Source organism: Orbicella franksi, chromosome 9 (assembly GCF_964199315.1).
Source record: "Orbicella franksi chromosome 9, jaOrbFran1.1, whole genome shotgun sequence".
NCBI lineage: Eukaryota > Metazoa > Cnidaria > Anthozoa > Scleractinia > Merulinidae > Orbicella > Orbicella franksi.
The window spans coordinates 8,494,881-8,517,818 of record NC_138153.1 but is presented as its reverse complement, the minus strand read 5'-3'; the positions used below and the strand labels follow the sequence as shown (position 1 = coordinate 8,517,818).

Genomic DNA, 22,938 nt, shown 5'->3' with positions numbered 1-22,938 from the left:
TCAAGCGAAAACAGAATAAAACAAAATTCCGATTTATAAATCCTTAGTGAGTAATAAAAAGACGTTCAAATATTCATCTCACTGAATTTTTTTAAATGAAAATATCGGAAAATGCTGAAGTTTTCGAAGCGGAAAAAATTCATTGTACGTCATCAAAAAGCGGCAAGCCCTTTGAGGACTGGGTATGATGCTCTGCACGAAAGCGAGGTTGGATTCTCAACGATGGCGACAGCTGAGACGCGAAATGTGAGTACTTCCTTCGAATTTTCCCCTAATTTCAACAACAAAAAGATCATGTGTTCTCATAAAGAATGGTAATAATATTAGATTGAAGATTGCTTCAAATTTTGGGCTGAAAATTATCCCTCCATGTTGTTCTTTGTTGCCAAATTCTTTTTCGAGAAATTTTTGCCTGTCTGAACAATAGAAATTGACATGAAAACAGGGTCTCGAGCTTAACAACACCCAAAAGACCATTCGAGCTGTGGGAAAGTTAAGAGAAAAATTACACTAGTTTAGCGTCGAATTAATGTAAATTGTTTCTAACATGTTTTGAGGTTGTCTAGGGATTGTTATAAAACAGCTGTCGAATAGTATACATGAGTAAGGCCAGAGTATTTGTTTACATAATTCCCATTAAAAATAATATTTAGACGAAACGGTTTGGCGAATTTCTGCTTCGGAAAAGTATACCAAGACTGAAGGCAAGTGTTGATGTTGAAAACCACTCTTAAACTTTTACTTTGATAGAAAACAATCTGTTAGAAATGCGACTTACACGTACTCTGTGGTATGAACGGTCTTTAACAACTGCAATATCCGCAATGTTAATTTGGCTAACTTGCATTGTCAGAATTTCAATCGCACGGCATATTAAAAACGATGACTTTAATTTGCAGTCATTCTGTGTATACCTTACTGATCATTGCTTTTTCAACTTGGCATATCTTTTATTTTATGTTTGATTTTTTTTCACTTACAAAATTAATGCTTAAGTTGCAGATTTTATGTGAACTCGAATAACGTTGTGGAAATTAAACACGAAAATGATGATTTTCACGAGAACTCCATACGTGATGTTATTACAAAACATATCTTGCTGTTAAATTGATATTTGCTAATGTTTTAAGCTCTCTACATGTAATTCTTGAAAATATATTTTCTGTTGTAAAATCCACAAACCCAAAACATTTTTCTTGTGCATTTTTCTTGTGCTAGAATGGTTCCACCTATACGTCTGGATTTTGTCTCTTGGAATGTAGAATATCTTTCTTGATCTGGTTTTAATGCTCTGATCACAATAGTATCAGTGAAGTCTGATGAAAAAAGTTCTTGATATTTTTTATTTACCCTATCAACCCTAAATCAGATGTGCTGTAACTCTTTTTTTTTTTTAATTTTTAGGAGGATCAAGTCTCAGAGGAAATACCAGGTAAGTCATTTTGACCTTTTAATAATTTTCATTTGTCATCTGTGAGTGTAACTTTAACTTAAAGTGATTAAAATGCTCACAAAGTGGTTTATTCAGTACCTGTGTACCTGTATATCTGCGTTTGTAAGTGATCACATTTTTTGAGAGACCAGGATATGCACTAAAGGTTATAAACATATGCAGAAACCTCTGTTGTTAATTTTAGCTCAACATGAACTTTTACTTTCTTGAACAGCCTTTTACATCCAGACCTCGGATTTCCATGTTTTTATCAAGAATTGAGTAATATATTCATGTAAATGTTTTTAATCAAACTCAAGAAGTGATCAGCATGGCATTACAAGCCAAGAAGATCTTCAAATTACGACTGCCAAAAAACTTGAATCTCTTGACAGTTTACAAGCAGTAAAACGGTCAATTTTGGTGTTGGTGTTATTCTCAATGATTTTGTAGAAGTATACTGTAGCTTGATCGTAACCATTGATGGCCCTGTCTTGTTGTATTCTAGCAAATGATGAAGCCCCCATACCAGTGAACACAGCAGAATCAACAGGAGATGTGGATGCTGAGACAAAGGAGAAGAGCTCCCCCAGCGACCTTCCTTTAAATATGCCAATGTCAGAAGAGACAAGTATGCCAACCCCTCTTCAGGAAGAACAATCCAACATTAAGGTAAATTTATCTGATAACCAGCAATGTAGGTAAGAATAATCTAATCTGGCTCATTAACAGGCCCAGCCAGGTTTTTTGGCTCTTGACCCTTCAAAACTACCTCAAGTTTTTTGTCTTATGAAATTCCTGTTTCTGATAAGATCTCTCTCAGGGGGTGAAACTAGTCAATGGCTGGCTCTTAGCTGCATCCTGGTTTAGTTGGAATTAAATGCACTACTGTGTTACAATATTAATAGTGAGCTCAATCTTGTTATGTTACCAATGTTGTGTGAATCCCTGAAATGTCAGTAGTTTTGTCAAGATCACTAAAAACTGGAGACTTGTGATATTCAAAACCAAACCATCTTGTTTTAAAAAGTGAAGAAATGCTCATGATCAAGAATGGCATCTTGTCACTGTGTGAGTTATCAAGCGAACTTGTTCTGGAAAACAGAATTAATGTTGTTCATATAATCAAGAAAGACCTAGTCAGCTGGCATGTTAAAGCACCATTCCTTGTTGTATATGTGCATGCGCTTATCAACTGTTGACTTCTATGACTAGTCAATTTATAAAATTGCTCTGCTTCTTTAGTATACTATTTGGCTAATAATGTACCACCAATCCAAGGTTTGATACTTAAAACTACAGTGGTGCTTACACAGACTGTATTTTAGACTTTTTCTTATAATTCTAACCGCAGCCACATACACTCACTCCGGTAATGTTAATCACTAGTCTTGCATGTTGCTGTGGTGTGTCTTACATTGTGAGAAAAAATTTACACCCCCAGGTGGCTGTGATCTCATTATCAATGATTCCAATATTAAATTGAACTTTTTTTCATTGATGGGGGACAGAAATTACCATAGCAATCATTTAGGGCTTAATACATGTATCATTCAAATATTGAAATGAAAACCTTTATTTTTAGTTTCAAAATTTTTAATTAAAATATTGCATGCATACATACATGCATTTATATAAAAACCCTGTTTACGTTTTTCTTCATGTACATGTATTGTTGTAGATAAGTTAAGTAAAGTGAACATACGTAGATTAATATCAAGGTAATTTCTGTTGGACAAAATAATAAATTAATATAATTTTACCACAAGAGTATTTTTTTCTTGTAAAAGGACATTATTTGTGGCAGGAGTATATGTAATTACATTTGTTATTATCTCTACTGTTTGGTGCATCACCATACAAATTATATGAATTAATTACAGCTGCAATATAATGAGAGCAGTTCAGAGTTGTGGTGTAAATTTAGAGTGAAAAACATCATAGTCATTTTAGTTTTAGATGACTATTTAAGAATAAAAATTAATTAAATTCCAGAACACTTAGAAATCATCTCAATGTCATTTTCAAATGAAGAAATAAAATTATGTTACACTACAAAATGCAGTAAACTGAAGTTATCTTTTCTCGATATCGTAAGCACATTTCATATACAACTGAGACCATGTAATCTGTGTTAAGTGTTTTTAGAAGGGAGCTACATGTATTTGCTATTATTTGTATTTAAGTCATCAGATGTAATGACAGTGTGAATTGTGGCATTATTTTATTTATAAATGGCAAGGAGTGAAGTCATTATATATGACCTTAGGACAAAAAAAAAGCAATATTACCACCTAGAATGCTGAAGGGATCTTCCAGGCTTCATTATGATTTAGACCATTTCCAAGTTGTCAAAACAAGTCTTCATGCAAAACATTCATATGAAAATGTGTTCTGCCTACAGGTTCATTTTCATTCAAATCAAACTTATTTTCATGTGAAACGTTTGCACAAGGAATTGCCTTGAAACACAGGCACAAGGTGCAAAATGCAAATATCACTGAGAAAACCATTCCTTCACTGGTGATTCATGAATGTGTATTTGGGCAGATAAGGAAGGTTAACTTATGAAATAGATAGTTTTCAGTGATAAATTTCTTTAAGTAAATTTGTGTTTAATTTTAGTTTTGCCTCTTTTTAAAAGCCTTCATTTCTCATCATCTCCCTAAAGTGGTTTTAACAACTTTCAAACCAAAACCTAATTTAAACCCCAAAATTTGCACATAGTATTTTATTTTGTTTTACTTAACAATCATTAACTATTTAAAGGGGGACACAGAGGCAGAAAGACAGGGTGAAATCCTAGCTTTTTATGGTGAGGAAGAAACGCGTAATTATGACAGTCCAGAGCCAGGCCCTGTGATAGAAAAGGATGACGCCGCCACTAAGGAGACAGCAGGATCTGAGCAGGTTGGCCAAAATTTTCTTCTCAGAATTGGAATTTGTAGGTGCAATGATGGTTCTCACATCACAATGAAGTAATGCTCAAAATAATAATTCAATGAAACAGTTACTAAGTTTCACCTTTGTGCTTTAGAATATATACATGTGCACATGTCTATATGTCAAGACCCATACACAGATATTTTGGAAATGTTCAAGCTGTAGGTATTTGACGATGTACTGAGTATTTGGATTGCATCAAGCTATGTACATTGTGTTTGTAAACATGTTAATGCAACAGCTTTCTATTTTGTTTCTAAGTTAAAAAGGCAGTATAATAATTGCATTTACAATGTGCTCAATTTGGTACACACACCCAATTGGTTGGTTTCTGTGTTTGTAAAGCTCTTTACAAACACGGGATTTAGTTTTCAATGGTCAAGTGACTTTCTAAACGAAACAGAGAGCATTTCTGCCAATGTGTCTTTTTAAATAGTTATAATAACAAACATTCTCGTCAGTTTTGGACTGCATAACAGGGATTGGGAAGGCTGTGTGCCATGCGCACATGGCGCAGAAATCTACGAAATGGTGCATTATAGAAGCACGTACTGGGCCTACGATGCGCCCTAGCATCGAAGCAGTTAGTAAAATGTACACTACTTTGTGGAAAGGATTTTCATTTGAGAAATTTTCGGTGTTATGACGAATGAACACGCGAGAAATCACAATTCCTTTGCTCTTTTATCGACGTTATAAAAGCGTTCGTTTTGTTTTCGTTCCCAGACCCCTTATTCGGACTCTGCTCGCAAACGAGTTTCTTGCTCAATCCATGTGCTTTCTGTTTTTCATTGATAGAATTGGCTGATTTAAATATGTTTTGCATGCTGTAATTAGCCAAATAATAGGCCTCTGAAAGCGAAAGTTCCTAAATTGGAAAAGACACAGAGATTGTGGCCATTTTGCACTACAAACGCCGAGCCGGCCACAAGGAATTGTGATCCTGAAAACAACAATCAAGATGAAGCTTCCAAGCCTTCTAGTTCTGAGGAACGAAAAATTTTTGGTTAACGTTTCATTAACTATTAGAGAGCTCAAGGTGTGTTATGTACAGTTGATGCATAGCTCAAGTTTTAAATTGTAAATGCAATGTTACTTGTCACTCTAAATCTAAAACTGAGCATGTCTCAGTGATGTTGATGTCAGACTACTTGGTGTGTTAAGTTTAATCATTTCCAGTTCAGAATGCATAGTTTAACCTCAATGAAAGGTTATATAATTTGAGTTAGCTATATTCTGTGACTGTACCCTTTAACGTACATGTAGCTTGAAGTCCAGTTAAATGTATAAAACAACAACAATCAAGAATTACATATCATTTGTCAACATTTTTTTATGGCCCATTTATTTACCCTAATGGTCCAAACCTTTTATAAATGGCCCCTAACTTTCCAATGCCATGGGCCATAGGCTCATTTGCCTGGTTTTCCTTCCCAATCCCTGGTATAAATGGCTGTAGACATCCCCATTATTCATTCTCCTTGTTCATGTACATGTTTCTGTTTACATTCACTGACAGGAATTTCAATCAGGAATTTCAGTGTTGCCCTGTAGAAAAACCCCTGTTCAATACATGTGCATTGTACTATAGGGGTGGCAAATTGTCCATCAAAACTTGTGGGTCTCGCAAAGTTTTCATTAAATTTCACAGCTCTTGTTGTCTTGTTTTTTTGGTGGTTATGTGTGTCTTGCAGTCTCGAATTTTCATAAAATGGTCTCGGGGTCTTGATTTTTTGCAATGCTAAGAAAGTCTTTAAGTCCTGATTTTTTTGTTTGGTTTTGAAATGGCATCTGAATTAGAATGTCTTAGAATCTAAATGTCTCACAGTCATGGCCATACTTTGAAGTCTCGGTCTTGTAATTTAAGAAGTCAAAATGTCTCAGACTTTCAAAAGAAAACACCATTCTGGCCTTCTCATAAAATCTCGTATTTGCCATTCACCATGGTAATTGTGGGAGCGACAGCAGTCAAATGCAAACCAACTTATTAAATGTCAAGCACTTATAAATCTTTGGAATAGTCAACAAGAAAATGATGTTTCATTCCAATTTTACAGGTTGAGAAAGAGCCTCCTAAAGAAGAGGTCCCAGAAGATGAACCTCTCGCTGAGAACATGGGTAATGCGACCTTCCATACCGTCAGTCAAGCATGCCTATCCTTTAAGTCTTCATTTACACTTACAGATTGCGTAAATGAAAGATCGGAGCAGAATAATGTTACATTGTATATGTCATATAGTCACTTGAAATGCATTTTCTTACAGCAATTTAATTGACAGCTGCCATTTTAGCTTCATACATGTTTATGTGTGTGCTAATGCAATGACCGTCTTAAAAATAATTGCATACGTTATTGATTTTGGTAGAGCAAACTAAGAAAAGTTATTATGTGAGAGTAAGAACATCCAAAGTGGCTCTTGTTTGAAATTTTGACTTCTCCTCAAAATGTGACTTAAGGGAATCTCCCTTAAGTACAAATCTTTGCAGACATTTATGCACATTTGCTTCTTGCTATCATCTTTATTAGAACTCTGTGTGTTAAAACTACCTTTAGCACGTACCTTTATTCGCAGCTAAAACAACTCTCCAATTATTGTTGTTAGTACAAACTACCCACGCTTTTTTATAAATTTCACAAGCAGCACTGAAACATCATTGCGTGGGATTGTGCTTAGGTGAGGTTCAACTACATCTCCACATACAGTTGAACCCCACTATTTCAGACTCTTAGGGAAAACGAAAAATACTTTGAAATAGCGAGTAAATGAGTGACTGTCATATCCAAAGGAAATGATTTTGAGTTCAAAATAGTGGGGAATTTGAAATAACCGAGTTCGAATTAACGGGGTCCAACTGTACCATAATGATTCAATCCAGCACTTGGGGTGGTAATATTTATTATTGGTTGCTTGATGGAGGGTGCTCAAAGGAGGAACCACATGCTTCTTTCTTCATTCACCAGAGTATCTAAATGTGATGATTTGTTGGAAGGTCCTCAATGAAATTATTATGGCAACCTACTATTAGTCACTTTGGATGAGCTTTCTGTCACGTTTGGGCTACTTTCAGATGAGTGATGATCTTTTAGTTAACGGTTCTTCTTGAACTGCATTGTATAGTGTTTCTTTTTAGTTAAAAGCCAGTCACAAAATGCCAATTAAGCTTAAAAATACATTTCATCCCTAATTTTGGTAATTTTCACAGGTTTAAAAATGTTAAATTTAATTCTAAGTATTCTGCATTAAGTTTCTTTAAAACTAAACGTTCTTTAATTTCTAACACAGTAACTGTTTTGTCTGATACAGCAAAGTGTGAATTCTGCCACTACGTTGGAATAAGGGAATCCTTTTTCTCAAAGTCCAAACGCTTTTGTAAAATGGAGTGTGCGAAAAGATACTCATCAGCATCCAATATTAAACAGAAGTCAAAGGGAGACAAGATTGGGACACCAAAAAAGAAACACAGAACTTCAGACAGACATCATAAAGTTTCTTTAAAACTCGACCTTCTTTCTAACATAGTAACTGTTTTGTCCGATACAGCCAAGTGTGAATTCTGCTGCTACATTGGGGTAAGAGAACACTTTTTCTCAAAGTCCAAACGCTTCTGTAAAATGGAGTGTGCAAAAAGGTACTCTGCATCGAATATTAAAAAGAAATCTAAAGGAGAAAAGATCGGAACTCCAAAAAAGAAACACAGAACTTCAGAACGGCATGCTCACAATACTAATGCTTTGGCTTCTGCTTCGGCAACAACATCTTCAGCTACTACTGCGGCAACGGCTTCTAGTGTTCAAGAAACAGTTCAAGATGGACATGAGGTGAGGCTTTTGCAGCAATCAGCTACATGTAACTGTAAATCCAAGTATTAACCCACCCCCTTTGTTGTAGACCCCTTGTAATGACAAGTTATAGACAAGCATCAAATAAATTCCTTGACTTTTTCTTTAATTTCAGGAGGAGGCTGAAGGAGCTAATGCAAGTGCACCCCCCTTGTCAAGAGAAGGTATTGATTATTCAGCATTGTAATCTTAAATGTATCCATGCACTTCAGACCACAAGTTGTTTTTTGCTGATTTGTCAAGTGAATGACTTCATTGGATTTGTGGATTCAGTGTAAGAGGTAGCACCTTCTGCCTCAATGCCTTTGGGAAAGCTCTTGTCTTAGATTTGCGTAACACAAATTGAAGTCCTGGGGGGTGTAGTTTTGCCCTCTCCTCCCCCACCCACAATCCCCTTAGATGGAATGCTTGTCCCAACTTGTCCATCACAGGTTGATCACAGGTTGCTATCCATCGTATCTCTGCTGAGTGGAGATAAAAACTGTGGGTCAGAGGAAACTTTTGTGTCTGTAGAACAACACTGCACTTGTACTAACCCAGATGCTTGAATCTAGAATCCAAAGTTCTTACCAACTGGCCACTATGTTTTCCATCAGCAGTATATGTAATTAATATATAGTTTCTAATTTGTTCTGGTTTAAAGTAATTTCTTAGAATGTTGTTTTTCTCTTCTCTACAAAGACGTTGGTGAAAACTGGCAGAATCGCAGCTTTGACTGGTCAGAGTACCTCAAGAAAACAGGAGCTAAAGCTGCTGCAAATCATCTATTTGAACATGTAAGAATGAATTTATTTCTTTGCCCAAGCTAAAAGAAAAAACAAATTCCCCATAGACTTAGAGAATTAAGTGGTAGTTCATCAGACATTTGTTTTACATAAAGAGCTGTTGTAAGTGAATCAGTTTGGCCAAAAAACATTGTCACAGAGAAAAAATTGAGGTCATTATTGCTCATAGGGTATGTCACACATGAACAGATGGAGTGTGAGGAAGACATTGTTTGTGCAAATGGGAGAACTTAGCGGGGATGGTGACATGGTTTGTGTAATTGATATGAGGGTTTCTGAACAAGGGAGACTATACCCTGGGGAGCTGTATGCAAAGTATTAAATCTATAATGGTATTTTACATTATTTCTTGTTCATGTTTTCTCAACAGGTCAGTCTAAGCCCATGTTTGAAGGGCGTACATGTTGGCATGAAGGTTGAAGTTGTGAACTGCAGTATGGATGTCATCGATGATACTGACGTGGCATTTTGGGTGGCGACAGTGATTGAGATCAAACACTACAGAGTTCAGTTACGATATGAAGGTTATGAATCCAACCCTGCTGGTGACTTCTGGTTTGACTTGAGATCAAAGAATATTCACCCGGTTGGTTGGTGTGCCAAGAGGAATAAACTGCTTATACCACCTCCAGGTATGGTATAGTGTTAGTCTTTGAGACAGGAATTGTCCAATTTGCTGCGCAATCATAGCCACAATTAAACGAATCACACTCTGGCTTCGTAGTGAGAGATTTTGTTACTCTGAGTCCGGATAATATTACAGACCAAATGGAACCAGGGGTTTCATTAAGGGCTGGGCACCGTACAAATTGACCAGCTGTGAGGATGATTTTGCCCACCTAGGTTGACTATCTAAAGGAAAGTTCAGTTCTAATAGTTTTGCCCGCCTGTGGAAACTAGTGTCCCTCCTGCTGAAAATGTAAATGAAATCCCTGACAGAACTCCACTCAGTCCTGTTACCATCACTTACATGTGACAAGCTTCCACAAACATAACCTGCTTTGCTGACGAAATTATATTGGCCATCCATTCTTGGCAAGCCTCCTGCCCTTATTTCTTTAGATGTGAGGGAGAGGGGAAGAGAAGACAGTTTTTTCACTCTTACTTGGAACAGGTTGCCCATCATGTTAAGATTTTAAAGGCATTTATTAAAATAAAGGGAAATTGGAACTCCAATGGAAGAGAGATTCAAAACTAGTTACACTTCAGAGAATGATAAATGAAAAAATTGTGAATAACTAGGTGTGAATGAATTAATGAGTTTGAACTTGGGAAGAAGAATTTGATATTGAACTCCTTCAAATTTACTATATCAAGGATCTGTGAACTGGTAATACATAATAATAAATTATGTATAGTAATTATAATTATGTATTTAGTTAGTAATTATTACTAATAGTACTGTTTATTTTCGGTCTCTACAGCTATCAGAGAGAACTGTGCCAATTGGAGAGATTACCTGTTCAAATGTCTCTCAGGAGCAAAGACCTTCTCGGTCGAGTTTCTTCAGCAACTACAAAGCCAGCCTTACAACCGATTTCAAAAGGGCATGAAAGTAGAAGTGGCTGATCGTAAGAACATGTACTCCATGTGTGTGGCCACCATAGTCGATGTGATCGGTGACCGTCTTCGCATGCGATATGATGGTCTTGATGATGATGTCGCTGAGGACTTCTGGTGCCACTACCAGTCGTCGGAGATTCATCCAATCGGATGGTCGTCCCTGGTGGGACACACTTTGCAGCCACCCATTGGTAAAGTTGTAGTGTGATCAAACTGTTTTGGTCATATAGGTTGTGTGAAAACATGCAGTAAATTTCTGAGTCCAATTCTGATTCCACATGTCTTTTAGGTTGGAAACACAGTCTCAGTAAGTGGAACGAATTCTTGGCAGATGATCTGGCGAACTCTTTAGATGCACCTCAAGAGTTCTTCGTGCAGGTTTGCATCGTGTTATGTACTGACTGCTTCAACACTTACACAAATGAATGAAGTGAGAGGAACAAAGCAGTTCATGCGCTCTCTAGCAAGCAAAAGGCACATAAACTTCGGAAGTTAAAGATGCAGTTTTAAAATTTCCAAGTCTCCGAGATGAAGATTGCAGCTCGTTAGCTTTCATTTGAATGGTCACACGTTAGTGGTTTGTCCACACATTAATGTTAGAAACACCTTATATAGCATAACAAATGGTACCACATGAAAGTACACAATCACACTACTCAACAGCTTTTCTTATATACAAACTAAGAAGGTAGAACCAGACACAACTGTGCATTGTAGCAACGGCAACAAAAGTACCTCCTATTCTGACGACATAACTCTGCTTATGGATTCTACAAATTCATCTTTCCTAGGATTCAACAGGAACAGCTCCAGGTGTTCATCAGTTCAAAGTGGGCATGAAATTTGAAGCTATCGACCCGTTTAACCCGAGCCATGTGTGTGTGGTGACTGTCATCAAAGTTCTGAAGTTTAATTACTTTGTCCTTGGAGTTGATTCCCTGGCGACGTACTTTGTGTGCCATGCCAACTCAATCAACGTGTTCCCCTGCGGATGGGCCAAGGCTCATGACCTTCAGTTGCACCCACCTAGAGGTAGTGTATTAATGAACGAACGAATGAGCGACCGACCGAACGAACGAAAAGATGAACGCACCAAAGAATGGACGGACGAACGTACGGAAGAACGAACGGATGAATGGACAAACGAATAAACGAACGAGCAAATAACTTGTAGTTATTTTTGCTCTGCCGTTCTGTTTCAGATCGTTGTGACAAGTTGACATAGTAGTTAGTCTTAGAGCAACGAAATTAAATTCAGTGAAGCTAGTGACGTTCTATCGTAGCGAGACGCATTTCTGTAGAGTAAAACTCTGTTTTACCTTCTTTTAGACTACAGTGTGGAGACATTCAGCTGGCCTGAATATCTTGCTAAGACGGGTGGTTTCGAGGCTCCTATTCAGCTCTTCAGACAGGTAATGGCTAAGTATTGTTAGTCTGTAGCTCAGCAGGGCCGGGTTGTTCAATGCCCGATTAAGCTAACCTAGGATTAGCGAGAATTTTGATTTCAGTTTTGTAACTTTTCGGTACCGTTTTCTGTTTATATGTTTAAAAACCACCGTTTTTTGCTCAAGTTTATGTCCGTTCTCATTTTGACGCGAAATCCTCAGACTCATCTTTATTTTCTGCTTGTGACAACTAGGAACAAAGAGGCGAGAACAACTTCAAAGTGGGCACTAAATTAGAAGCAGTTGATCTGCGTGAACCCGCTCTCATCTGCCCAGCGACAGTGACAGACCTGAAGGGACCCCTGCTAAGAATCCACTTTGACGGGTGGGACGAGTCCTACGATCAGCTTGTCGATAAGGATTCTTTAGACATCTTCCCTGTTGGTTACTGCTCGTCAGTGGCTCATCCATTGCAGCCCCCGGGGTAAGGCAGAGTGTGTTGTTGTTGTTGTTGTTGTTGTCGTCGTTGTTGTTTTGCATATTATTTTCAGCGTTCAGAATCCCATCCAGGGGGTAGTAGAAATACTCCTAGTCGCTTCATGCGATTAGAAAGGGGATTTGCGCCGCCTTGTTTCGCCACTACGCTCAATGGACACTACCTTTCAGAGAATCACGCCATAGTGTTTCATTTCGTTACGTTGGTTTCAACCAATCGCAGGGCCAAAGTAACCACACGTGCAATTTACCGGCAAGTGACTTTGCTTTATTGGCCAAGACCAAATGATGACTCATTGATTGTCGCTCGGTATTGTTGTCGTTGTAAAATAATTTTGGGTCGATCCTTGTGCGTCCCCACTTCATTCATAATCTGGATCCTTGTTTGCCCTTTCACCAAAAAACTCACCATGTTGTGTAAGCGCAATGCAAGTAATTACAGAACTTATATACCAATTTTCCTTGTTACAGACCGATGCCTGATAGATATGTGGAACGGTACGGCCCAGTTACTGACGTCAGCCGCCCATCAGTGCCTAGACCCCTGAGTCGGCCTGTCAAGAGACGAGCGTCCACAGAGGATGACGGACAGAAGAAAAAAGGTTGTGTGCTGTAGTTGTTTTCCTTTTTATTTTCTGTTTTAGCTTCTCCTTTGCGAAACAATGGTTAAACAAGAGAAGCAAATTAGTGTAGAACATTTCTCTACCAGCTCACCAATACTTATTTTTCCCTCCCATCTTAGCGAAATCTCTGTATCCGCAAGAGATCGTGTATTTAAACAAGCGCTGTTACCCAGGACCTCTTCTCAGTCGTGACTTGATGCGCAGTCTCCCTGATGCCGTGCGAGGCTCTGTGGTTGGGCCGGAGAAGCACAACATCATGCGACTGTGTATGCAGCACTTGGTGTCCGCCTCCATCAACCCTAAACAAGTGCTGGAGCTGTTTAGCCGCGAGTTTTACCAGAGCAAGAAGAACAGGTAAGAAAGTTTTGTTAGTATGTTTGTTTTTTAAGTAGTCCGGCCTACTGTTATTTGACAGAGCCCGTGATTTTCCTCAGAGATGCTGCTGAGCGACTAGGTTGTGTTTATGACGTCGAACCAACGCGACAACTTTCGGCGTGCTTACGAGCGCTAGTGCAGTTTTCTGATTGGCTTGTTGTAATCGGAAACGCTTCGGGTGCTAAGCCGACTGTTAAAGTTGGCAATTTAGGTTTGAAACAGAAAAGGTGTTGGCTTAAAGGAGAGACCACTTGAAAAACGCATCTTGAAAATTCAGTCTAAAGTTGTTCAGATTCAATCAAAATATAGATTTTCCCTTCCTTTTTTCTTTAAATTTAAGCCTTGGATACAGAGTCTGGTGACAAAGTTAGAAAGTGAAACTATATCCCGCAGTTGATCGTTTTCGTACTTCTCCCCACCTACTTACCCAACAATGCGGTGCTATTGTTAGGAGAATTGAAATAATCTGTGTTTATTCTCGATCTTCTCTCAGGGAGTTACAGCTTGGCGGCACAGTGTGTATTGAGACCAAGAGCAAGAACGGCAAGCGGCTCATGCGGCGTGTGCGCGTAGTGAACAAAGCAGAACACCTTCAGCCGTATCTACAGCGCGTCTGTCAAGTGCTGGGATGCTGTTCAGAGCTTGTCAGCGCTACTCGCTATCCTATGGGACACTGTAATCAGACCAGCTGTGTTAAAGGTCAGGGGAAGAAAATTTTACTTGCCTAATGCAATATTCTGAGAAAAAAAAAACTCTTATTACATATGACAAGCTAGTCTGTGGTAAGTCTGAGCGTTCGGATTGGCTCTTTGTTGGTCTGGATTTTACCATACGGACCCTTGCAAGCCGTGTATTTTGCCATGTAATAAACTACTTACTAATCTAGCCTGCTCGAGCCGTACTGGGGAATATTGATCTTCGGTCGTTCTTGTACGGACCTCGCTATGCTCGATCTCGGACTAATATTCTCCAGTGTTAGGTTTGTTAGAGGTTGGTACTAAAACATTCTGAATAGGCCAAAATTTCTCTTTTTTCAGTATTTCTCGATCAGTGTACATTTAATCATGCTCTTTCCATTTCTGTTTGTTGTTGTTGTTGTTGTTGTTTGTTTACAAGACTTACCTTATAATATAAAATGTTTAGTGAACTAGAAAAGTTTCATGCCCTTTAACTACAAACGTCCCCTTTGAAGTTCGCAAAAAATCCTTTTGGTTAGGGTTAGCTTTCCTTAGTTTAGGTAATACTTGAGAATGCGTATTCAGCTTGAAAGTAACAGATTCGGGTTTTCATAACGTAGACATCATGAAGGAGGGCGTGACATTTTCAGCAGTGTATTGAATCCTCCTTGATTGTAACGCAATCCCGTTTCAGGAAAAGATAATGGCGTGACATCCTCAAGCGACGGTCGTCCCCTGCAAGAAACGACCGCTATTGTTCCCCCACCCCCGTCCGTCGCCGGTTACCCTCCTCCCGGTCAAAAGCTTCATCACCACGACTCGGCTGCTGTCTGGCTACAGCCGACGGAGAGAGACTCGTCACACGATTCGATGGTGTCTTCGACGAGTAATCTTCCTTCGTCCGCGGCTCAGGAATCTGACGCTGCCTCCGTTCTGTTGTACCAGAGCTCAAACAGCGGTAAAGATCCTCGCCTGTGGAATGTGCAGGAGGTGACGGGTTTCATGTATTCTATCGGCTGCTCGAATTACGCGGATGCCTTTATTAAAGAGGTATGTTAAGCTTGCAGTCATTAACGTCCTTGCAGTGTTACCACTATCGCTGCGCCGAAGAGCTGAAAGTGCTTATGCTTCTTGCAACGCTCGCTACACTGTGCAACGAAAACTTTGCAGGACAAATTCATTTCAGGGTATGTTGTACTTAGCCGGGAGTCCATAACTCTATGATGCACAGCTAAAAGCATAAATTAATTCTTTTATAGCATTGGCAATGAAAAGGCGAAACAAAATTAACTTTCCTTACGCCATAAGCGTGGATCATTGCACTATTTGCACTATGATGCACGTTAACGGTTATTAAAATTGACAGCGCGGTTTCTGGCGCTAGCTATGCTGTAATAGGCGACCTCTGTGCAGCTTCCGTTCCACGCCAAGTTTATCTCTGTCGTCTTCGCTTTGTTTACAGGAGATCGACGGCCGCGCCCTTCTACTCTTGACGCAAGAAATGTTGGAATCGTTAACAGAGAACAAACTGGGACCCATGACGAAAATCCAGAGCGCAGTCAAGGCCCTTAAACAGGCATGGGGCATATGAACATTGGAATGCAAATTATATATCAGAAACGCCACAGTTTTATTTGGAATCTACAGATGCGGTGATTTTGCTGAATGTACAAGATTTTTGTAGTTATATTTTAATTTCTTTCCGTTAACCTTTCGAGCCCCCATATCAGCGTATAAATTTTCCCTAACCTTAGCAGATATTGGGAGAATTTGAGGATTTATCAAGGCAGTTTCTTCTAGTGGTCAGACATCAGTATCACTGAGTTTGTGGTGATTTCTTGAGGACAAAACCAATGCTGACTTGTTTGTTCGGGCTTAAAGGGTTGACTTGTAGTATGTCTAGGCTTATTATAACATTAATTCCATAGTGGGAGGGAATGTGGGTCATGCAAAATAGCACATTAGAAGTCATTGAAAGTCATTTAAGGGGTTGCTGTCATCGATGTTTTAAAATAAAAATGATTTCAAGAAGATTAAAAACATACCTAGTCTCCTCCACGGCCGTTTCTTGAGATGTCACGTAAGGCTTGACCCTCTTTGGGTGGAACGCTGCGTGACATCCCAAACAACGGTTGCGCAGGAGACTAAAACATACCCGGCTCACCGGAAAGCCAGCCATCGTTTGATTTTGATTTTACCGTGTGCCTCTGTTTCGAAACGAGTCCTAGTGCCAAACCTTTCATATGAAAGTGAGATTGATTTGCACGAAAATGAACCCGTAGGCGGAACACATTTTCACATGAAAGGTTTCGCACGGAGATTCTTTTTGACACAGAGGCACCAGGTAACTCGGAAACGGCCTATTGCTTTTGTATTTGTTAAGAGTACCCAAATTTTACTCCATAATGATAAATTCAGGGAAAAATTTCATGCGTTTATTTCACTCATTATTGAAGAAATTCGAATAATCGGTGACAGCGCTCCTTTAATGGGAGCTTCGATGTGTATTTTTGTTGAGGGGCTTCTGGTTTCAGACGCATCTAGTTCTATAGCTTTATTTATGCAGAAGTTTGTCAAATAGTTTACTTGTTTAGTTTAAACACTTGGCGCGAATGTAGGGTATCGCGTATTTTTTCTAGAGTTCTGTATAGCTCACCCAAATCATTTAGTTCAATAGTTTTAACAGGATTTTTCCGAAGCTTAAAATAACGCAATTACTCAAACGTGAAGAGTGTCTCGACCTCCCGATTGACAATTTAATGCATGTACAGTAAAATATTCGTAATTATCATAATATATGATTATATATTCACTTGCAAGCGGGCGGTCTGTAAAAATATATCCTAAAGCACAAGAGGAAAGAAAAAAATAATACATTGTATTGTTAGGACGCAGAAAGATCTTCAGATTGGCACTGAAACTACAGAAGATATAGTTTAGAAACAAGTTCGCTTTTTATACTTAAAACTGCTTTGTCGACAATGATTTTGGTACAAGCTTTGTTTTTAAAGTCACGGTATTTTCCGTTATTTTGGCCGCGTACAAAATCACCTTTAAATTGAAAGAAACATGAAAATAGTAGTTTGCTAAGATAGAAGAACACCAAACAGACAATAATAAACCATAAAGGATCAAGGAGGGTTGAGGATGGAGAAGATTAACACGGATAGTTACGAACGACGAGCTTGAAAAATTGATGCTCAACTTTTCAAAATGCAAAACCGTGACGTAGCTCCTTTTTTGGAGCTTGCCGGGTTTACAATTGAATCAAAATAGCTTATTGTTTTTACGCTCTTTCTGTAGGGTCGGTGTTTTCTGTTGGAATTTTGGTTGGTTTATTTTTGTTTTTACTTCTTGTATCCCTGTATCTGTCTCGGTTGCCTTTGCGTTAATTTTAGAGTACGGAACTCGTGATTGCAAAAAAACGCCCCGGAAAGCAGCATCGTGACAAAGCATTTTCTCATGTTGTGAATTAATAAATTCCTTGGATATATCCATCTCGAAACTTCTTGTTAATTGCTCTCGGAAGAAGAAAATTTGAACAAGCACTTCTCGACCGCCCGTTTGCACTAAAATCAAACAGTTACACTTTACCAGATGGTTTGTTTTTATCGCTAGCCCACTTGTTGTGGTCAGTTTAATTCAGCTATTCAATAATTTACGAGCGTTTCTCTGTCGAATCTTTCCTGGTGAACAAGCATCACCTTCGGAGTCCAAATGTCTTTGCTATGGTCGTTGCTAGGCAACGTTATTGATCGTAGTTACGACAAGCTGGCGTCACAACTTTCGTGATGCTAGTTTAATTTCTGATTGGATAATACGAATCGGAAAACACTTCTGGCACTTGACGAAGGTTTCCCGAAAGTGGCACTTGTTCTCCGATCTGTCTTAATCAGGAAAGACGACGAGAAGTTTGCTCACAATTTTTCATTGTTACCTCGTTTAGAGTTGCAAGAGAGAACCATGTAGGATGTAGGGGAAAACGCGGGCAAAGTTTGCTGCTGCACCCTCTATAGCCTGCGAGGAAATTCTCCATTTGAGATACAGATCGGAGATTTTGCTCGCGGATTGTATCCTCCCAACTTTCTCGCGACCGGTTTGCAGCACATTCTTATATGTAACTAGCGGGAAAAAAACGTTATCTTTCCAAGTAGGGAATCTAGCTGCAGTGAAAGCTCTGTTCCATTGTCACTTCTCAATTTTTTGATTGGTTCCTGGCATGTTTTATCACTACTTTCTGTTGGGTTCTGTTTGAACTGACCAATCAAAGCCTGAGAAATATGTGGGAGGAATTGCAGCGAAAATCTGACAGTTACTATGCCAACAGAAGTTTCCTCCCCAAATGTCTTGTGTACTTATTTTCGATTGGTCAAATCCAATAAAATCCAACAGGTTATTGTCAAGAATTAATCGAAAACTTCGCCGAGTGACCGTGGAACAGCGCCTAATGCTGTACTGTAGATATTAAGTTTTGTTATCACTGGCATAGTATTATACGATAATGTATTTTGTAATGAATTTAGAGCGGGAGTTTCTATAATCATGATAATCACAGTTAACAATGAAATAATGTTACGTATAGATGTAACAATTAAAGGATTACGTAAGTGTAATTTGCAAGAAGAATGAATCGAGTTATTTCTGTAATATCCCGTGAAAGAGAATTGCTTCAAGACACTCTTTGTCTTCTCCCTGTTAGTAATGGGCTAAAGAACCCAACAAAATTTTCAGTCCAGCGTTTTAAACTTAAAGGGGCACTTGAAAACACGACCTCGAAAAGTCAAAACCTAGTTGACGCATTTTTAATGATGGAAAATCAAACTAGTTTTAGTTTTGTTAAAAAAAAATACATAGAGCGGTTTTCAATTGAGTGTCGAAAGTAATCAGGCAATTACTTTGCTCTTGGTTTTGATTTTACTACGGTTTGAGATTGGATGAGCAGTCTAATTGGTAAGTAATTGGGTTAATTTTGGTTTTACGACACTCACTTGAAAACCACTCCAAGTGCGAAGGTAGTTCAGAGGGCCAATAACTAATATCGGCCAATCAGATTGCTCTGTTGCCGACCCAATATAGTCTTCAAGTATTAGACCGGGCACTTTCTCGAATGATCCCGCAAGATCACGTACTGGTAGTTTTGACCAGGTTAGAACTAGCTTTCACATAAAAGATTTCCTTTCTTTTCTCTTCCAACCCTCTGTCCCTTCTTTTTTATTTTACATCAAGTGTGAGTGTGCGTCTAGTCGGCTGACTCGGCTCCCAATCAGAATAGCGCGCTTCAGTGAAGTTTGTGATGTTTTCCAGTCCGAGGTCGTGGCATGTTTTTCTAAACATTTTCAGTCGTGTTAATGAATCTCCTGTAAATCTCTTAGGCTTGCTCGGGACGGGACGGGGAGAATATCGGCTCTCGGTCTTTTTTGAACGAACTTCGCGGCGCTCGTTCTGTACTGTCAAGACCTTGGGCCGTTATTCTCCCAGTGTGGTTCTCGCGCTTGGGTTATATGTGTCCCCAAGATATTGAAAAAGTATGGCATACGGTTTTACATTTTGTGGTTTGTCTTGAAAGACTTGAAAAAGCTCGGGAAAATCGCTTAAAACTAATAACAATTTTCTCTCTCGTTAACGATCCACACGTGTAATTCACAAGTATAATTTATGCGAAACCACGGTAACCAGACGAAAATTAGCATAAGTCATCTTACACGTAAGTAAAGCAAAGTTGTAGTTTTAGTGGCCTTGCCGTGTTAAAAATGGCGGATCAAGAAGAATCCATAACCCTTTCAGTATCAAACGAACAGTACAAGGATGTTCTTTTGAAAACCACCGACCAGCTAAGAAAAGAAGGAGTGCTTTGTGATGTTCGCCTTCTCGTGGAAGATCAGAGCTTTCTCGCTCACCGTAGCATTCTCGCCGCTGGCAGCCCGTATTTCCGCGGTTTGTTCACAAACGACATGAAAGAAAAGATTCTGATGGAATGTAAACTTGACCAGCTACAAGCCGAGATCATGGAACAGCTGCTTTCCTACATCTACACAGGGAACGTCACTCTCTCGGAGGAGAACGTACAGAGCCTCGTGGCCGCTGCCGATTACTTGCTTATTCAAAGCCTCAAAGATATCGGCTGCCAGTTTCTGCAAAGCCTGCTAAGTCCCACGAGATGTTTCTCCTTGAGGGACTTTGCAGAGAAATATAGCTGTGATTCTCTAAAAAGCTCTGCTACAAGCTACATTGTGAAACACTTTACTGAAGCCTGCGACACCGAAGCTTTCAAATCCGTCGACTACAGAGTATATACCGAAATTATCGCGCGCGATGATCTCGAGGTTTCGCGCGAGGAAGATGTTTACGAGACGCTGATAACGTGGGTGAAACACGACCTGGACACGCGAAGAGAGCATTTTGAAGAACTGTTCAGCAAAATTCGTTTGACTTCGCTATCAAAACATTATTTGGTTGACCAGGTGGAAAATGAAGAGCTAGTCAAGAGCAGCTTTTACTGCACGAAGCTCGTGGTAAAGGCTTTGAACTCGTTCGTTCTTTACGAGCACGACGATCGCGAGCGCGCTCGGAACAATCTTGCAAGACACGTGGACGTCATTACCGTTTGCGGTGGAAACTTGAGCAAAGAAGCGACTTGTTATTCTCCGGCCAAGAAAAAATGGCTACCGCTGGCTGACATGCTCAAGGCTCGAGACGAGCACTGCACCGCTGTACACGACAACGTGTTGTACGCATTCGGTAGTACCCAGACCGAAAACGGTCAGTCTGTCGAGCAGTACAACGCCTACACCAATTCCTGGATAGCGGTAGCAAACATGCCTCAAATGCGCTGCGCAGCCACGGCTGTGACATGCGGCGATCACATCTTTATCATTGGCGGAAGAATACCGAATGGCGGTTCGACCAAACAAGTCATGCGCTATGACGCGGATATCAACAAATGGTTCATCGAGACGCCCATGTCTGTAAAACGCGCTGGTCTCTGTTCAGCGGCGTGCCACGGTCTCGTGTACGCGATTGGTGGTTTGAGCGACAGAAATGAGTTCCTGCGAACCGTTGAGCGCTACAACCCCCGAAAAAAGGACTGGAGTGAAGTCAAACCGATGCAAGTAGCCCGTTATTTCGCCTGCGCGGTTGAGTTGAACGGCAAGATCTTTGTCATCGGCGGCCAGTCATCAACGGGAGCGTATCTCTCTTCCTGTGAGGTGCTGGATCCGGCCACCGAGGAATGGACCTCACTTCCAAACATCTCCGTCCCGCGCCAGGCGGCTGGTGTCACAAGACTTGGAAACCGGATTTACCTGTTTGGAGGTTGTAACAACTCGGGGAGCTTGGACAGCGTGGAGTGTTATGACGAGCGTAAGAGAAGCTGGGAAACCGTCAGCAAAATGCCTTGTAAAAGATCCTGGGTCCAGTGTGGCGTGCTCAGAGTAGCAAAAGAGATTTTTGAGTTTTGCAACGTTCCCTGATTGAAAATGTTGAACAATCGAAAGCCAACCTTAATTAATCAGTGTGGCGATGTTTGGTTGAGACACATATATTCGTACTACGAACCTAACTATCAGAATCGAGAAGATACTGATAATAGTGAAGTGATAATAAGTTAATTTTGAAGAACAGTACTCTAAAAATGACAAAAACTATTAGAGACGGACCGTTATTTTTTTAGGGGATTGCTGTAATTTATTATATTGAGCAAGAGTGAGTGTAAATAAAGATTGATTAGTGATTAGTGGGCGGGAGGGGCTGGGCAATCACCCCCAAAAAAATTTTGTGCACAGCAAACAAAAATCTTGCAAGGGGAGCCATAGGAAAAATTCGAGCAAGTGCTTTCTACTATTCAGGTCCTATTTTGGATGTGAAAAAAATTCGTGCACAACCTATTACCCATTAAAAGCGAGAAAAAAATTCATGCCTCAGAAAATTTCTCAACACCCTCCACCCCCCCCCCCCCCCTCAAAAAAATAACGGTCCATCCCTTACTAAGTGAGAATGACTAATTAACCAAAGAGTAGCGCGCCTTTCTCGCCCGTCGGTGACATCTATCGTGCTCACGCTTTGTCCCGCTAAACCGCCTGTTCTGCAGGCTAACGATGGCGTAGATGGCAATGGACTACACTGTGAAAAATCCCCGTACGTTTTCAGTAATTAGCCTTCAAACCGGAACAAGGAAGTATTTAATGTTTAATATTGCATAAAACGTACAACAGTTTTTAAAGACATGTTTCGGCATGCTTATGCCATCTTCAGTTTAATAGAGTGACTAATGATACGTGACACAAGTTATATACTACAAAATATGAATAAATTATTTACAATATGCATTACAAAACAGTGGAAACGGAAATTACAGAGTTAAAAAGGTGTTGAAGTGATGTAACTGTTTGTTAAGGTCAGGTTTGTTCTTACTAATATAAAAGGCTTCTTTAAGTTTAAGATCAATAGAGCTATTCGCTGAGTCTAAAATGCGAAAACAAGAAGGTGTGTACATGCCCCTGCATGAAGAAAATTGAGAAAGATGTTTAAAAATATGCGAGTTTTTATCGCTTACTGTATGTTCTTTAATCCTGGTAGAAAAATGGCGACTGGTTTCACCAATATAACAGGAATTACATCCCGCACAAGTAAATTGATAAACTACCATGGATTTTAGAGCATCAGGAGTACGATCTTTAAAACTGAACATATTCTTGACCTTAAGAAATTGTTTTCATTTGCCACATCCGAGACTCATTTTCTTTTCAATGGTAAATTTTATGATCAAGTCGATGGGGTAGCTATGGGCTCCCCTTTAGCACCTATTTTAGCTAATCTTTTTC

General features: G+C 39.5%; 2 protein-coding genes across 3 annotated transcripts; both read left to right on the top strand.

The window, feature by feature from the left end:
* The first annotated feature begins 209 nt into the window (after positions 1-209).
* Positions 210-18,735, top strand: LOC145498640 (scm-like with four MBT domains protein 1). 2 transcript variants are annotated; one of them, XM_081478551.1, is made up of 19 exons: positions 210-246; positions 1,405-1,432; positions 1,941-2,104; positions 4,202-4,342; positions 6,433-6,493; positions 7,918-8,195; positions 8,332-8,380; positions 8,898-8,992; positions 9,372-9,633; positions 10,426-10,755; positions 10,854-10,942; positions 11,356-11,596; positions 11,894-11,976; positions 12,204-12,433; positions 12,916-13,046; positions 13,187-13,421; positions 13,936-14,141; positions 14,814-15,169; positions 15,582-18,735. In XM_081478551.1, exons 1-19 carry the CDS (start codon positions 223-225, stop codon positions 15,708-15,710), a joined length of 3,132 nt encoding a protein of 1,043 aa, XP_081334677.1. In that variant the 5' UTR covers positions 210-222; the 3' UTR covers positions 15,711-18,735. The 2 variants fall into 2 exon arrangements, with proteins under 2 accessions (XP_081334677.1, XP_081334676.1); XM_081478550.1 differs by having other exon boundaries at positions 7,681-8,195.
* Positions 18,736-18,815: 80 nt separating this feature from the next.
* Positions 18,816-21,848, top strand: LOC145498641 (kelch-like protein 3). Its single transcript, XM_081478552.1, has one exon. The coding sequence runs from the start codon at positions 19,870-19,872 to the stop codon at positions 21,586-21,588; it is 1,719 nt and encodes a 572-aa protein (XP_081334678.1). The 5' UTR covers positions 18,816-19,869; the 3' UTR covers positions 21,589-21,848.
* Positions 21,849-22,938: the final 1,090 nt, after the last annotated feature.

Excerpts from the sequence above, each read along its gene's own strand:
- LOC145498640 (XM_081478550.1), top strand. The coding sequence starts at position 223 with ATGGCGACAGCTGAGACGCGAAAT. Across the intron at positions 247-1,404 it reads CGACAGCTGAGACGCGAAAT|GAGGATCAAGTCTCAGAGGA; the intron begins GTGAGTACTTCC and ends TTTAATTTTTAG. Across the intron at positions 9,634-10,425 it reads ACTGCTTATACCACCTCCAG|CTATCAGAGAGAACTGTGCC; the intron begins GTATGGTATAGT and ends CGGTCTCTACAG.
- LOC145498641 (XM_081478552.1), top strand. The coding sequence starts at position 19,870 with ATGGCGGATCAAGAAGAATCCATAACCCTTTCAGTATCAAACGAACAG.